Source organism: Canis lupus, chromosome 34, assembly GCF_003254725.2.
Source record: "Canis lupus dingo isolate Sandy chromosome 34, ASM325472v2, whole genome shotgun sequence".
NCBI lineage: Eukaryota > Metazoa > Chordata > Mammalia > Carnivora > Canidae > Canis > Canis lupus.
The window spans coordinates 425,716-441,246 of record NC_064276.1 but is presented as its reverse complement, the minus strand read 5'-3'; the positions used below and the strand labels follow the sequence as shown (position 1 = coordinate 441,246).

Sequence of the window (15,531 nt, the reverse complement as noted above, 5' to 3'; positions counted from 1 at the left end):
CCATGCAGTTGGTGGAGGTTTAGCATCACATGAGTGGCTGGGTGACCTCCAGTGGCATGCAGAGTCCTGTCCTCTCTTGTTTGTGTCTAAGTATGCTCCAAATGCTTGTTTTTCAGGTGGCAGAGATAAACGTGGAGGTCCCATTTTAACATTTCCTGCTCGCAGCAATCATGATAGAATACGACAGGAGGACCTCAGGAGACTCATTTCCTATCTAGCCTGTATCCCTAGGTGAGTTTTGTGTGGTTTGTGGTTTGTCGCTCTTTTGACTGTTCCAAAAAATGGGCCCTGTGCTCTCTAGAAGCAGCTGCAAGTGGCTGGAATTCTAAGCAAACCAAACAGGGCAGAACTAAAATCATAATCCCTGTACTTAGCTCTAATGTATGATGTTTACAACACTTCTGGGTGTGGGGATGAGAAGGTACGAGTCTTGCTTAAAGAGCTTTGTGTGGTGACGGTGGGGCTGGGATCAGGATGTGGTACCTCAGGTGCACTGTCCTTGTGAATGATACCAAGATGTCATGCCCTGCAAGACCACCAATGGAATGCCAATTCTGTCTTCATGCTGATCTTCGGTTTCTGAAAAGCATCCTCTTGATTTGTGGCATGAAGTTTGTGAGACGTTAAAAATCATTATTAGCTAAGATGCTAAGTTCGGGAACGCCCATTCAGTCTGAGACCCCATTAGTGATAGTGGGATCTTTAGTGTGGATGCTGAAGAACGCCAAGAATAGGCAAGGCTTTATTTTCTGGATTATTTTTTGGAAAAGAGTGTACTGCTGTGATATAATCCAAGGACTTAAACATGCCTGCGATAAGAAATTGTATGCGTTTGGGCTGGAGGGGTGCTTTCCTGTGGTGAAAAGGAAAGGCACGTACTAAAGGCATAATTGATGTGCTAGCGCAAGCAACATCCTTGCTCTAGCACATTGTTCAAACTAGAACGTATAGAAGAAAACCTGGTCATTATATACTAGGCTGGTATAGACAGTAACATTAATGAACATGTTATGCAAGAAAATAATAAAAGATGGTCAAGTAGCAGTGGTAATGGCTTCTCAGAGGTTAATGTGATAATGTCTGCAACAGCACATGAGTTGGGATACTGCTGACCTACTTCAGTTGGCACCAACCAGGGAAGACAGCAGTGCCCGTTGGTAACCTATCCTTTCTGTGACTGAGGAGAGTCAGCTCTGGCTTTTGACTGCCTAACAAGCTGAGCAAGTTAGTGGGTTTTCCTGTTTGGGCATCTTTTATGAGAAAACCATCACTTTGCATCATCAGTGACAGAGCACTAGAGTCTTACATACATGTATGGAAAAGTTTACTCTTTCCTCTTACTTAGGTATTTTTTGGGCTGTTGAACTGTTGAAATTGTAGAATTAGAAAGGGCTTTAGAAATTCTAGATTACTCTATCATTTATAAATAATAGCATATTTATAAATAACCACTTATGGAGTTCTTACTGTGTATTAGGTACTGTACTAATGATGGAAGAAGAAACAGAAATACAGAGGACAATGTAAAAAAATAAATCTGCCAATCAAAGTGATATGTGTTGTGTAGTGGAATAATGGAATGATTCTCTATGATTTTGGCGACTGGCTTTCTGGTTTAAAAATTTGTGTTGGGGATCCCTGGGTGGCGCAGCGGTTTGGCGCCTGCCTTTGGCCCAGGGCGCGATCCTGGAGACCCGGGATCGAATCCCACGTCGGGCTCCCGGTGCATGGAGCCTGCTTCTCCCTCTGCCTGTGTCTCTGCCTCTCTCTCTCTGTGTGACTATCATAAAAAAAAAAAAAAAAAAAAAAAAAAAAAAAAAAAAAATTGTGTTGATTGTAACTGTTAAAAATTTCTTTTGTTTCGTTGATATGGTAAAAAGAAATTGACGCAGGTATATTTTGGATCATCTGGATGACCCACTTAAACTCACAAAACTTCGTTATGATGGGCATCCACAAAAGTAGTGAGACTAGTGTAGCAAACATCCACATACCTGTCATCCAGCTTTAGTGATGACCAGATTTTGCCAGTCTTGTTTTTCTCTGAATTTTCCCCCATAAAAAAAAAAAAAAATCTCAAGCCTCCTATCATTTATTAATACTTAGGCGTGTGGGGTGACCCCCCCCCTGCTGTTGTGCTGGTGACCCCCCCACAGCTGCTTCATTTCATCTCCTAGATTTGCTTTTGTATTTATAATTCCAAGTGAGAAGAGATGTCACTTTGCTTGTCCTGGGTTAACGATAAGAGAAATGAGATTTCTTAATCATTTAGTGTGTAAATGATATGTTTCTCAAGTGATAATGGGGAAATTTCACAGTGGTCTGAATGGAGAGAAGTGGCAACAGAATTCCTGGGTCTGCCCTGACCACACAGGAGCTGCTCTGCCCCACTGTGTGCTTGTGGCAGGAACATTGTTTTGTTACAGCTGAACAGTATGGTCAAGAAAATCGTTAGCAAATTAATGGTGTGTAAATTTTTTTTTTTTTTTGACTTGTGGGTTTGCTTGCATTTAAGTCTGACGTTTTATTGCTGTGGTAAAGATCATCCTGGGGGTCGAGAGATTTCTTTTCCTGTCCATTACTCCTGACAATATCTGTGATGCGAAGGTAGCCTTTTGCCGCCCCTCAGCTGTACAGTTGCAGTTCCCGCATTCCCAGATGTGGAGAAGCACCCCATCCAGAAAGCACAGGCAGCAGAATCAAACTGGCTGTGACCTGCCACCAGTTACTTAGCTGTTTTTATCAGTTTTCTGATCTACGAAATATGATAGTAATGTGTACTTGTTGGTATCATTTCTTATGTACGTGCCTAGTGGTGCCTGATGCATATAGTAGCTTTCTCTAAGTATGGTAATTTCCATCTTTCCTATTTGCTCTTCTGCTTTCCTTCTTTTACTTTTCCTTTTGACATGTGCTCGAGAAGCCGGTTATCTGGTTTTTCTTTTGCATGGCCTCTAGTCTGCCTCTTAAAATGTGGCCCTCAGAGGTAAGCATAAGTGTGATCTGAGCAGTGGTGAGTAGTTTGAGTATTATTACTTGGGTCACCTTCCCTTCCCTTCCTCCCTCCTTAAAAAAAAATTAAAAAGCATTTGGAGTAATAGAAGGATGTTCATAGAATTAATTTGCAAGGAAACTTTCCATTAACTATGTGTAGGAGAAGCAAGTGATTGTAGAACTTGCTGCTATAGTTGGGATTCCCACACAGTGATGAAAATAACATCAGTCTTGGTACATCTCTAGGTGTTTATTGCTCTTACTGTTTCTTTTTTTTTTTTTTAAGATTTTATTTATTTATTCATAGAGACAGAGAGAGGGAGAGGCAGAGACACAGGCAGAGGAAAAAGCAGGCATCATATAGAGAGCCTGACGTGGGACTCGATCCAGGGTCTCCAGGATCACGCCCTGGGCTGCAGGCGGCGCTAAACCGCTGCGCCACTGGGGCTGCCCGCTCTTAGTGTTTGAATTACACTTAAACTAATTATGTTTTAGAGCATTTTGCTTTCTTTAGAATGATTTATAGTAGCTACGTGGATAGACCTCCTCAATTCTCTTTTGTCACTAGTGAAATAATGTGAGGCATGCAATTGATTGGTTTTTTTTTTTTTTTTTTTAAAGATTCTGTTTATTTATTTATTTGAGAATGAGGGCTTAGATCACAGAGGGAAAGGGAGAAGCAAGACTCCGTTGAGCATGGAGTCTGATGTGTGGCTCTATCTTAGGACTCTGAGGTCATGTCCTGAGCTGAAGGCAGATGCTTAACCAACCGAGCCATCCAGGCACCCCTAAAATTTTTTTTTACCTCACAGATAAAATGAGATTTTTAGGTAAAATTGCTGAAATACCTGCTTGATAATCCCTTGTTCCAATGAGCAGTATCTTTCAGGTAGAGGAGTGACATGGATCCCTTCTGCAGAGAGCTGTCCACGATCATTGGCTGCTCATGAATGGAACTGAGTTTGGGAATCTTTGCAAGTCACTGCTTTCTTAACAAGGACTGGCTTTTAACTGGGTAAAGACTGATTGAAAGGATATGCACTCCCAGCCCAGTTCACTTGTGACTTTCCTTAACTAGAAGTCACTGGGTGGTGGGTTCAATTGTGGAGGAGGGTGGATAGTGAGGCCTGCTGTAAACTGGCAAGCTCAGGCACCTTCTGGTTGTGGCATTATGTAACTTGTTCCTATTGTCGAGCCTGGAGTTATTCAGGATTCATTTTAGCTCCTTTCAGGTGGAGGGGCTGTGTAGGGCTTTGCGAGGAGAGACACAGGCTGCCTGACAATTTACCCTGATCTGGTGAAGGCTGATGTCTGACATGCAGTCCAGCAGACAGCACCCACTAAGGCAGTTGGGCCTCGCGGCAGTGTACGGTCTCCTGCCTTTGGGTGTGTGTGGCCCCAGGTAGAGCATCCGGAGTAGAATGTCTCGGCTGGGGCAGGCTCCCTTTGCTGTGGCTGGTCTTGCCAGATTGGAAACCCAATCAGAGCCTGAAGAGACCCGGAATCCTTCATTTCAGTGACTTGGGAGATCTTAGGAGACCTTTCTGAAAGCTTTGTTTGTTTCTAGGACGTGTGAAGGAGGTCTGTGCTGTGCTGTTCATGGCCCAGGACCTGCTGGAGACAGAGAAAAGTGATATCCCAAAGGATGTGTGAGCCAAGTGTTCACCCATCTGAAGTTCATATTCATACAAGGGTTCCAGAGAGAAGTTCATCAAACCATTCCTAGCAGTTTCTGCCTTTGAGTGAGAAGCTAGGCTGCTGACCAGTCTGTGTTCTCTTGGTGGCTTTCCACACCATGTTCCTAGCACCTGTGCTGTCAAGTACTCAGGTTCTATCCCTACAGACCTTTTTTTGTAATTTTTTGGTGACCTGCCTCTTACATGGATGTAGCTGTGATAGGAACTTTACATGTGTGAAAGTTGGAGCGACTGTTACTGTGACGGTATGCATTGAGGAAGAGAATGGCGTTCACGTGGGGATGGGGAGGGAAGGGTGAAGGAGTGAGCTTATGCAAGAGAGCATGAAATTGGTTTTAATTTGGACTTAATTTATTTTGGCTTTTTAACATTACTAATGATAATTAATTTTCGGAGTTTTTAATTTATAAACTATAACTCTGAATTTATAACTATAAATACTTTTTAGTTTCCCAAGTGATTCCTTGGGGCAGAAAAATATTCAGTGTTTTTCCTCTAGGCGCAGCACATTCACCTGGGGTGAAAATCTGAACTTGTCGTTATGCACTTGGGGTCTTAGGTGTGTTTCCATGTATCTCGCACACAGTTGTGACCTGGCTCATGTCTGGCACTGGAATCAGCAGCCTGCATGCACTGTGAGTCCAGCACAAAAAGGATCATGGTTGGTTCCTAAGTGTAAGGTTGTGCAAAGCCTTCCTCAGAGCTTCCATGTGAACACTGAACTTAAAACTATGCTTAGGGACACCTTGACTCTTGACTTTCTTTATTGCAGAAGTGCATTACATATATTTCCTATGTACTCAGGGGTTGAGATTTAATAAAACTAATAATTTTTATTGCTTTATCAGGGTCATTGTTAAGAGAAACTGGCTTTTTTTTGTTTGTTTAAATTTGTCAGGACATGGAGGGGGAGAACACAGAGGCTCTAGTACTGCCTTGGCCAGTGCTGAGGGCTAGCCTCATCTTCCACATGGTCTTTGCATCAACCAGTGCAACCAGGCTGAAAAGGCAAATAAGTCTCAGTATTACTGTGAAAATCTCTTTACCCCAAAGAGCCTGCCAGAAGGGCGCCAAGGACCCCAGGGATCAGTGGACCACACTTGCAGAACCTCTGAGGTAGCTCAGGGGCCTCAACCTGTAAAAGGGGACAAAATGGAACATCAAAAAGCTCCCGCCATCACCAGGGCACTGGTGCAGGTGGTTACAGCGCCTGTGATCCAGGAGGCTCCTGTGACTGCTGTTCCTTGGTCTGTGACCCTCTCCACCTGGGCTCTGCGCACATGGTGAGGAATCTGTCCCTGTCAGTCCTCACCAAGGACCTTCACTGTAATAGTTACTAGACAATGTGTGTGATCATTTCATACACAGAAGACGAGAAAACCCCCTGCCCCTCCAAGGCATCAGAGTGAGGGACGTAGTCAGTCTCACCTAGTGGGACTCTGGCCAGAGAAAGAGTTGCAAGGTTTAAACCTGTTTTGTTTTTTGTTTTTTTTTCTTTTTCTCTAGTGAAGAGGTCTGCAAGCGAGGATTCACGGTGATCGTGGACATGCGTGGGTCCAAGTGGGACTCCATTAAGCCTCTGCTGAAGATATTGCAAGAGTCCTTTCCCTGCTGCATTCATGTTGCACTGATAATCAAGCCAGACAACTTTTGGCAGAAACAGAGGACTAATTTTGGCAGTTCTAAGTTTGAATTTGAGGTAACTTCCATGTGTAGCTAGACCAGTTAAACTAATAGGTGTGGTTTATTAAAAGTTGACTTTTTCCTCCTCATTTTATTTTTTTTTTTTCCTCCTCATTTTAGATAATAGATTTTTAAAATCACATATTAAATGGGAACTGTACATCTTATATACCTATGGCAAGTAAAATTAGTTATGCAGTAGCTAATTCATAACAAAACTAGGTTCTTTGATTATATTTTCCTCCTGGATTATTTCACCCCAGAGCGATTTAGGTTTCAGATCTCTTGGTTTTGTAGGGTGGGCTGCTGAGGTGTAAGGCACATGTGTACCACGGAAGGAGGTTCCCTCAGATGGCTTGATGTGGCTTCAGATTTATTATCATTGCCTCAGCCTTGGAAATAAGGGAAAGTTAGGGAGAGATACCCAACTTTACGTGTCTGGAAGAAACTACATTTTCACCTTGTTCTTGGTAATGGAGAGAATGATCTATTGTGTATTTGTGCATCAGTTATCTCGTTTATGAAAAAGGAGATACTCCTTTAAAAACTATAGAGTTCTGGGTTCTGCAGCATGTAACGTCGCTGTTTCTCAGACATTGTATGAAACCAGCCTCAACCTCCTCACTTACTTCCTTTTCCAGTGTCACCTTCCTTCAGCTACCAAGGCTCTCGCCAGGTTTTGATACAGTTAGTATAATGAGATGATGATGGGAAGAAAGTATTCTGGCCAGCTTGAAACCTGATTCATGCCATGTTCTGGAATAGAGTGTTCTCTAAAAAGATCTCCTAAGTTTTGGTTGAATAAATTGTGCTGCTTCTAGCAAGTTTGCGTACACAGTAGGATTCAGGGAGTGGATTCACGTGTGTTGAGGGGAACAAGACCAGTTGTAATAAGCACATCACACAATATTTAATTCTTAAGTTTTATGTTCCATGTTTATATTTCAGAGTGTTTTTACATGTCTGTTTACTTATATTTTAAAATCTCTTTCCATGGTACTGATTTTCAATCTGAAATCTGAATTTCGTTTTAATTTGAATTTGAAACTGTGTTCAAGAGATTTAGGTAAAAGATGAAATCAGTAAGTCACAGCTAAGCAGTGAGTTTGGAGGGTAATTTATTGGGTCTTACTATTTTTTTTTTTGGGTGGGGGGGTCTTACTATTTTTTTTGATGGAGAATTTAAAGTGTGTTGCTTTTAATTATACATGTTTTTAGCAGAAATAAGTGGTTTATGTAATACAATGCACATAAGGTTTTGCTAGTCTAATTTTGATCCCTCCCTCTGGGCCTTTAAATTTACCAGCTTTTTCTATTGAACTTACTGTCTCTACATTGTCACCAGCCTCTCTCTGTGAAATGATTAGTTCCATGGAGGTTATTAAAAGTTTGGACAGATGGAGTAGGAATGAACCTACAGCGACCTTGCAAATAGAAATGCAAGGACTAGGAACAGCCTCTGTTTCTAGCTTTGTTGCTTTTCGTAGGTTCTCATGCCAGCCAGCGTGGAGTGATGCAATTCTAGGTTACTCTAAGGCTGGAGGTGACAGAGGTGGGGCTATACCAGCCTTTCTCTGTTTATATTTTGGTCCTTAGGCTATAAATCTTTTTCCTTTAACTTCATCTTTGCATTTAATTACCCCTCTCCCACCCCCTGTGTTTTCCTTGAGGCACCAGTATGGATTGTAACCCTGTAACACATGGTACAGTTAGGGTGAGGTTTGAGATTTTTTGCTTAGATTATAAAGGACTAAAACTCCGTAACTGGTAGGTTGGAATGTAGTGCAAACTGAAATGTATAACACTGTACTGCTCAGAATTGTGGCAGATGATTGCAATGCATGAAACATACCCTCTGTCTTTAGCTTTATAACAAAAGCTTCTGCCTCCCTTTCTGGCTAATTTTTGTATATTTTAGAAAGTTTTAAAAAGTTGTTCATAACCTATCATCAACTTGAGGGGAGGTGGAGGTGTAGGGTAGGACAAGATGAGCCGTGAGAGTGTTCTGATCGTTCCTATTAAGTGTTCTGATTTGTGTTCTGATTGTTCTTACTAAGTGTTTATCACTTAATAAACAGCTTACAAACACATGTCCTTAGAGGGAGGTGGTACTTCATAGGGTTTTGGAAACCCATGAGTAAGACAAGATATTGGATTGATTGTAGAGAGTAGGAGGCTTCCATAGGGTTTTCTGTTGTGAGATGCTAGAGTGGTGCGGACGAGAAAGAATACATTGGTGAAAGTAAAATTTCTAAGTCAGCTGCTCTGTATTGCAATTTAAGACATTTCCCAGCTAATGTGCCTAAGAGAGCAGGTTAGTTTCCACATTCTTGGAAAGAAATCTCATTTCTTTAGCTCTCATGAGATACAATGTCCTATAATTTTAGGTATTCTAACTAACGTTTTGCTCTAATGGTCTTCTCTTTCACCGATTACTGGTAATGTTTCTTTCATCGACATTTGTTTTTTGGGGCCAGAACAAGGCATGTTTTCTATAGAGAGTACTTGCTTTACGTTTGAAAATCTGTAAGTAAGTATTGTAAATTGCATTATGATAAGACCACAGAAAATTGGTTCATCTTCTCATACATGATTTTTTTTCCCCCTTAAGACAAATATGGTCTCTTTAGAAGGCCTTACCAAAGTAGTTGATCCTTCTCAGCTAACTCCCGAGTTTGATGGCTGCTTGGAATACAACCATGAAGAATGGATTGAAATCAGAGTTGCTTTTGAAGACTACATTAGCAATGCAACCCACATGCTCTCTCGGCTGGAGGAACTTCAGGACATCCTAGCCAAGAAAGAATTGCCTCAGGATTTAGAGGGGGCTCGGAATATGATTGAGGAACATTCCCAGCTAAAGAAGAAGGTGATTAAGGCCCCTATAGAAGACTTAGATTTAGAGGGACAGAAGCTGCTCCAGAGGATTCAGAGCAGTGACAGCTTTCCCAAAAAGAACTCTGGGTCAGGCAATGCGGACCTGCAGAGCCTCCTACCCAAGGTGTCCGCCATGTTGGACAGGCTGCACTCAACACGGCAGCATCTGCATCAGATGTGGCATGTACGAAAACTGAAGCTGGACCAGTGCTTTCAGCTAAGGCTGTTTGAACAGGACGCTGAAAAGGTAAAGGAGCAGGGAGAGGGGAGCTGAAATGAGACACAGAAGGCTCCCTGGACAGTTGGGTCCCAGCAGCCGGGGGGCCAGCTTTGGTCAGGAGGAAGGATCGAGGAAGAGCCAGCCATGCCCTCTCGTTGGTTCCCTCCAGAGATCTGCTCTAAATCTGCCTTCCAGTTTCTCTGGGTGCAAGCCAATGCCATTTGGGGAACTTTCAGTTATTGGTTACTGACAGTTTGGTTTAGAATGCCGATAAGAGAGATGAGGATATCTTGAGTTAAAAGAGTGAAAGTTTTATGGAATTATAGGATCAAAAGCAGTCGTTATGTATGTGTGTGTTTTGCTCCTAGCTGCTCCATTCCTATAAAGCCAGTGACAGAACAGCATTCAGATCATTATTGACCATATTTTTAAAATAAAAGATGAATAAGGTGTTACAAAGAATAGTTTCTGGGAAATATGGGCAGTGATTACTGATGGTCTCATGCTTCATACAGAAGAGCTGGTCCAAGTGGATGCTTGTGTTTCCAGCTAACTATCTTAGCAGGGTGGGAACAGGACATTTATTTATAGGACTGTGTTGCAAGCCATGAACATGGGTGAATTAATCACTCTTAATTTGAGCTCATTGAATTCTTGTCACCGACAGGAGAATATTCTCTAAAGTAAAAAAAACTACACCACAAATCTTTGATACAAAAGGACGTTTCAAACAGTGATAGTCCCTACTGTTGTTTGGCAAGCTTTTGACCTGTCAGTGTACTTACGTTTAAAGAAGTGCCTTATCAAAGACACTGGGAAAATCTTCCTTTCAATTACTCAAAAAACAGGTGACTATCTCTGGAATAATGGTTCAAGTCATGATACCAGTCCTAATAATGATAGTTATTTCTTTTTGCTTAAACGTTTTCTTTATGAGCAACATAATTGACCTCTTTTTCTGGGTAGCATCTGTATTGAACCTTGAGAAGGATATATCATTGTTAAAATTTTTTTCCTCAGTCCTTTCTATTTTTTGATAGTAAATTTTATTGTTTGCATTTACACAGTTTTAAAATACTGTTTGCACATGCAAAAAAGCATGTATGATCTTATAGTCATTGGACTTACCCTCAGCCATTGTGAGCATAACAGAACCCATCCAGATATTTGTACGTCCCTCATCTCACCTAACAGGCCTCTTGTTAAAGAGCAGTGTGGCCATTAGGCAGTTTAGTAGAGCAGGGAGGCTGGGTTGAGAGTCAAAAGGTTAGTTTTAATTAGCCTGGGGGATTTGAATACCTCTCTTTGCCTGTCTGCTTCCTAATTCCTGATCAGTCAAAGGGACACATTAGATAAGATTTTCTTGGAGGTCATGCAAGTTCAGAACTGCTTACTTAAAATTCAAGAATCTTCCGAGAGGCTGTCAGAGCAAGGACCATGCCCTTGATTGGTTTGGCCCTGCTTCTGTGCCTGTCATTTCTTTTTCTGGAGTGATTTCAGGTTGTCTTTTTTTCATTCTGGTAGATGTTTGACTGGATCACACATAACAAGGGCCTGTTTCTGAACAGCTACACTGAAATTGGGACCAGCCATCCTCATGCAATGGAACTCCAGACACAGCACAATCACTTTGCCATGAACTGTATGGTAAGATACTGTCAGAACAGAGGTATCTTGTATGTGAGAGTATTGCAGCAGACGGGAGGTATTTACACAGATGGTGTCCCAGCACTCTGCCAGGAGGCCACATGGGGCCAGGAGAGTTACTGATGTGGTAGTAGGTGCTGACCTCCAAGTGTGTGCACTTCTTGGTTGGTAGCAGTATCTACAGCTTCTTTTAAGTTTTACACAAACAAAAATGTGAAAACAAGCAAACACACCAGTGAAACTTGAATCACTTACTTGGCCAGTTCAACATGGATGATTTTGATGCCATGTCCTGTGCTGTACCTTTTAGGAGCCTGTTAGGGCCCCAGAAAAACTGCTCAGTGGCCAGGTGAGTGACCTGAGCAGGGCTGCTGTCAGTTTGTTGGGCTGCCCTTCATGAGGAAGAAGTAAGCCAGCCTGCCTGCTATCTGCCTCAAGGGCATACTCCAATTCTCCTAAAACATGAGATTTCCCTCCAGGTTGAACTGAAGTATTATTAGGGTCTGGACATTGGCCATGCCTGGAATTCCCTGGCTCCAGTAGAGGTTGACTCCCTCGACCTGTTGTGACCAATGGTGGGTTGTTTTAGGACTACTAAACAAAATGACCCCCCCAAAAAAAAAAATGAATTCTGAATAGTACTTTTGTTACATTTTTGGAGTTAATATAACTAAAATAAAACTCTGTGTTGTTCTACAGGACACATGTTATTTCTGTAGACAGTTAACCTTCTAGAAATATCCTTTTTGGGGACAAGGAGTTTTGGTTTGGACTTTAAGCTAGTCTTATGAGAATTAACCACCCTTGGGCCTTATAACATTTGTTACAGAGCATCAAAGTAGTACGAAGACAGGGTCTTTGTTTAAATTAATTCAATAAGATGTCATTTCATAAAGTTTGGCCAACTAAGTGCTCCAGTTTAGGTAGTTTAAAGGTAACATTTAACAATAAATTTTTTGTAATAGACTCCATCAAAAAAGTTTGGTAATCTACTCTGGAATTTGAGGTAAGGGAATTTCTGGTTTAAATGTTCAAACCTGGGCATAGATGAGAAGAGCCAAAATGTTACCTTTGGAGGAATCTTCTTAGAATTTTTTCCTGAGAAATTTTTTCAGTTTATCAAGCTACTCTGAAACTGCAGCTAGTGGTGGAAGATGTTCAGTGCATTATATCACATACTATAGAAACAGGAAACACTAAAATACATTTTAGAAAATCTAGAACAGAAAATACCTTCCCTGCCCCAGCATTATTAGTAGATTCAGAAAATGGGTTAGGAATGCAGAGGTTTCTAATCTGAGCCTTCCAGTTTCCATGTGACTTTGGGCAGTCCGTAGTCCGTTCAGTCTCTGCCAGCCTCAGTTTCCTAATCTGTAAAGTGAGGGTTATATCTGTCTCCCATAGAATTCCATAATTGTCTTTCCCCTGCACATGTAAAGCACTAAGATAATGCTGAACACATAGGCTTGGTAATGTATTAGCAGTCATGATATCACCAACTAAAAACATTGTTAAAATTCTTAAAAATATGGGTGATGTCTCCCCCTTTTTTAAGGTTTAAGTCTGTTTTCTGATTCTTTGCAATAAACTTCTATTATTTTTTTAAGTTAGAAGTTTGAATGAAAGAGTGGGGTAACCAAAGAGTGGGGTAACCCTATGCCATGGTGGGTGGCAGCTGCTAGAAGAGCTTCCACCCCTAGTCTGCTGAACGTCCATGAGAGCTAGGTGTCTATCTAGGACATTGCTTTATGCAGAGCAAGGGCCTATTAACCTTCAGCCCTTTCCTGTGCTTCCTACAGTGTTTTCAACTTTTTTGGCAAAATGAAAATGCTAAACATCACTATGAAAAGTTGACAGTCTCTAAAGCATGTTAAGGGATGCCAACAATTCTGCTCATTGTCACAGATACTTTTAAAAGCTGTAACAATAAAAACTAGAGGTAGGTACTTTAACAAAAGGAATCCTATATTGCCATATTGGTGTACAGGTGGTTTGTTGGGTTGCATGCCACCACGTTCCTTTATCTGTGTAGGCAGTGATGAAGTGATGGGAAAGATCTAATCCACAGACCCTCTACGCATAGTGGAATCTGTTTGAGGATCTGAAAGTGATGCAGGACACCGTAACAACTTCAGTGGGAGTGACTGCCTCAGTGGTTCCCATGGTGGAGCCTTCTTGAATGCAGGGCTCTGCTCTGGATTCTAACAGAGGGCATCTGCTTATGCTCTTCCCAGAAGACCCTTGGAGTTGGTTTTCTTCTTTAATGATACAAACATTATAAAAATTAGTATTCTAGGCACCTACAACTAGAGGGAGAGAACACATCTGGGCAGGGGAGGGATTATTTTTGACTAAAGGCTACTAGTTAGAGCATTATTGCCACAAGAGCCAATGAGGTCTGTTTCCCACTGACTGTGGCCTTGATTGCCTATCACAACTTCACACATGCCCTCTCTTCCTGCTGCTTTAGACACCGGACATCTACTAGCTGACTCCAGGCTGCAGATGCACCCAGAAGAGGAACTCAGAGGCTGTGACTCTAATCCTGGAGTGACTCCACCTCGTTTAGATTTGGGTCAGAATGGAGGGAAAGAATGAGTAGAGAGGATGGTACAAAGAATGGATGGATAAGCACATTCTTCATGGGGCTTCCTGGGTGGGCTGCAGACGAGGTGACCACGAGTAGGCTGTGTGGGGTGTGTGTCCCTGTGAGAAGGGCCCTAGGGACCACAGCCAAAGTGGGGAGGAAGCAGGAAAAATAGAGATTTGGACAGGTTGGGTAATTAGGTTTAGTGGCAAAACTGGGAGAGGCTGACAAGGTGTCTATGATGTTGGGGGACCCATCAAGAGGAATGCTGTTGCAATGAAGAACAACCACCTAGTGTTTGTTGAAGGTGTGTGTTTCCTACCACTGCCTCTGCTGGACTAGGAACCTCAAAGGCAACTGAAGGTGGAAAGGAGCATAGCAGAGTGAGAATGGGTTTGGGGGACAAAGTTGTCCTGTTTTTCAGCCTCATGCCATTATTTTTGCAGTAGACTGGTAGGCTCAAAGATGGGCATTTCCACAGAGTAGAACACTTGATCAAAAGTTTGCATATAGTGTTGTTCCTTCCTTTTGTGCCTCAATTCCCCTTCCGTAGCGAAAGTGGGTCGGTTTATAGAAGATTCTCTGTTGGCCCCACACAGACAACTCGGGCTCATTGTGTAGACAAGAGAGCTTGTTTCTACAGAGAGCAGCCTGTGGTCGCTCAGTGGGTAGCATGTGGTTCCTGGGCTCTAATTAAAACCTGCAGTGTTGGATTTTCTCAGTTCTGGGTGACTACTTATCAGTAGGCTTGCCATCTGGACCCTTTTCAGGATTCGAAGCCAACGAGTGAGTAAGAGTGTATTTGTGTGCACCCACTTGTGTACTCAATTGCTTTGTGCCTACCAGGCTGCCTCTCAGCTAGTTGATTTGTAATTTTGCAGTTTTAAAAATAGCAATTGAAACCAATATTTAGAGTTTATGGAAATCAGATAGCAAATATGTACACTGTTATATACCAGGTGATTCTGCTGTGACAAATAAAATTGAAGTTAGTGGGTGGTGTTTCACAAAGTGCTATCATCCATGGTTCTTACAAGGAAGCCTCTTGTTTGCCTTCCTCTGACCAGCCCTCTTTCTCTCCCTCTTTTGCAGAACGTGTATGTTAATATAAATCGCATAATGTCAGTGGCAAATCGCTTGGTAGAGTCTGGCCACTACGCCTCTCAGCAGATTAAGCAGATTGCGAATCAGCTGGAGCAGGAGTGGAAGGCATTTGCAGCAGCCCTGGATGAGCGGAGTACCTTGCTGGACATGTCCTCCATTTTCCACCAGAAGGCTGAAAAGGTCAGTGCCTGGGACCCACAGCCCACAAGGTGGTGGCTGGAACACTTCCTCCCCCAGTACCCTCCCAACCTGCGGCCAGATCCTTGGAGGACTTTTGTATGGCATGTCTAGTGCTTAAGAACATGAGCTCTAAGGTCAGGCAGCTGTGAGTTAAAACCCTAGCTCTCTTACCCTGTGCTGTGCAGTCTTTAGCAAGTTACTTCACCTTCTGTTCCTTGGTTTTCTCATCTGTAAAGTGGAAATAAAAGTATCTACTTAGGGGGGAGTATTTTATCATATAAATGAGATAATTCATATTAGGCAACCCATAGAGTACCTGGATACAGTAAGTACTAATAAGTGGTAGCCACTGCTCTTTTTCCCTTACTATCACTTTAATATTTTAATTATGCCGGTACCTGTGCTGTCCTGCTAGAACTCCTCCCGCAAACCCTAATTAGGATGCTTTGGCAGCAAGTAACAATGCCTGATTATTATGTTTAAATATCAGGGGTTTGCTTTTCACACAAAGCAGGAAGTTGTAAAGTATAGGGAGTTCTAGC

General features: G+C 42.2%; 1 protein-coding gene across 5 annotated transcripts in view; it reads left to right on the top strand.

The window, feature by feature from the left end:
* TRIO (trio Rho guanine nucleotide exchange factor) overlaps positions 1-15,531 on the top strand; it is a 354,351-nt gene that overhangs the window by 134,026 nt on the left and 204,794 nt on the right. For all 5 annotated transcript variants that reach the window (XM_025451453.3, XM_049105660.1, XM_049105659.1 and 2 more), the window contains exons 3-7: positions 117-231; positions 6,198-6,390; positions 8,986-9,498; positions 10,996-11,118; positions 14,798-14,989. In XM_025451453.3, the coding sequence (XP_025307238.1) occupies positions 117-231; positions 6,198-6,390; positions 8,986-9,498; positions 10,996-11,118; positions 14,798-14,989 (1,136 nt within the window). The remainder of the gene's footprint in view (positions 1-116; positions 232-6,197; positions 6,391-8,985; positions 9,499-10,995; positions 11,119-14,797; positions 14,990-15,531) is intronic.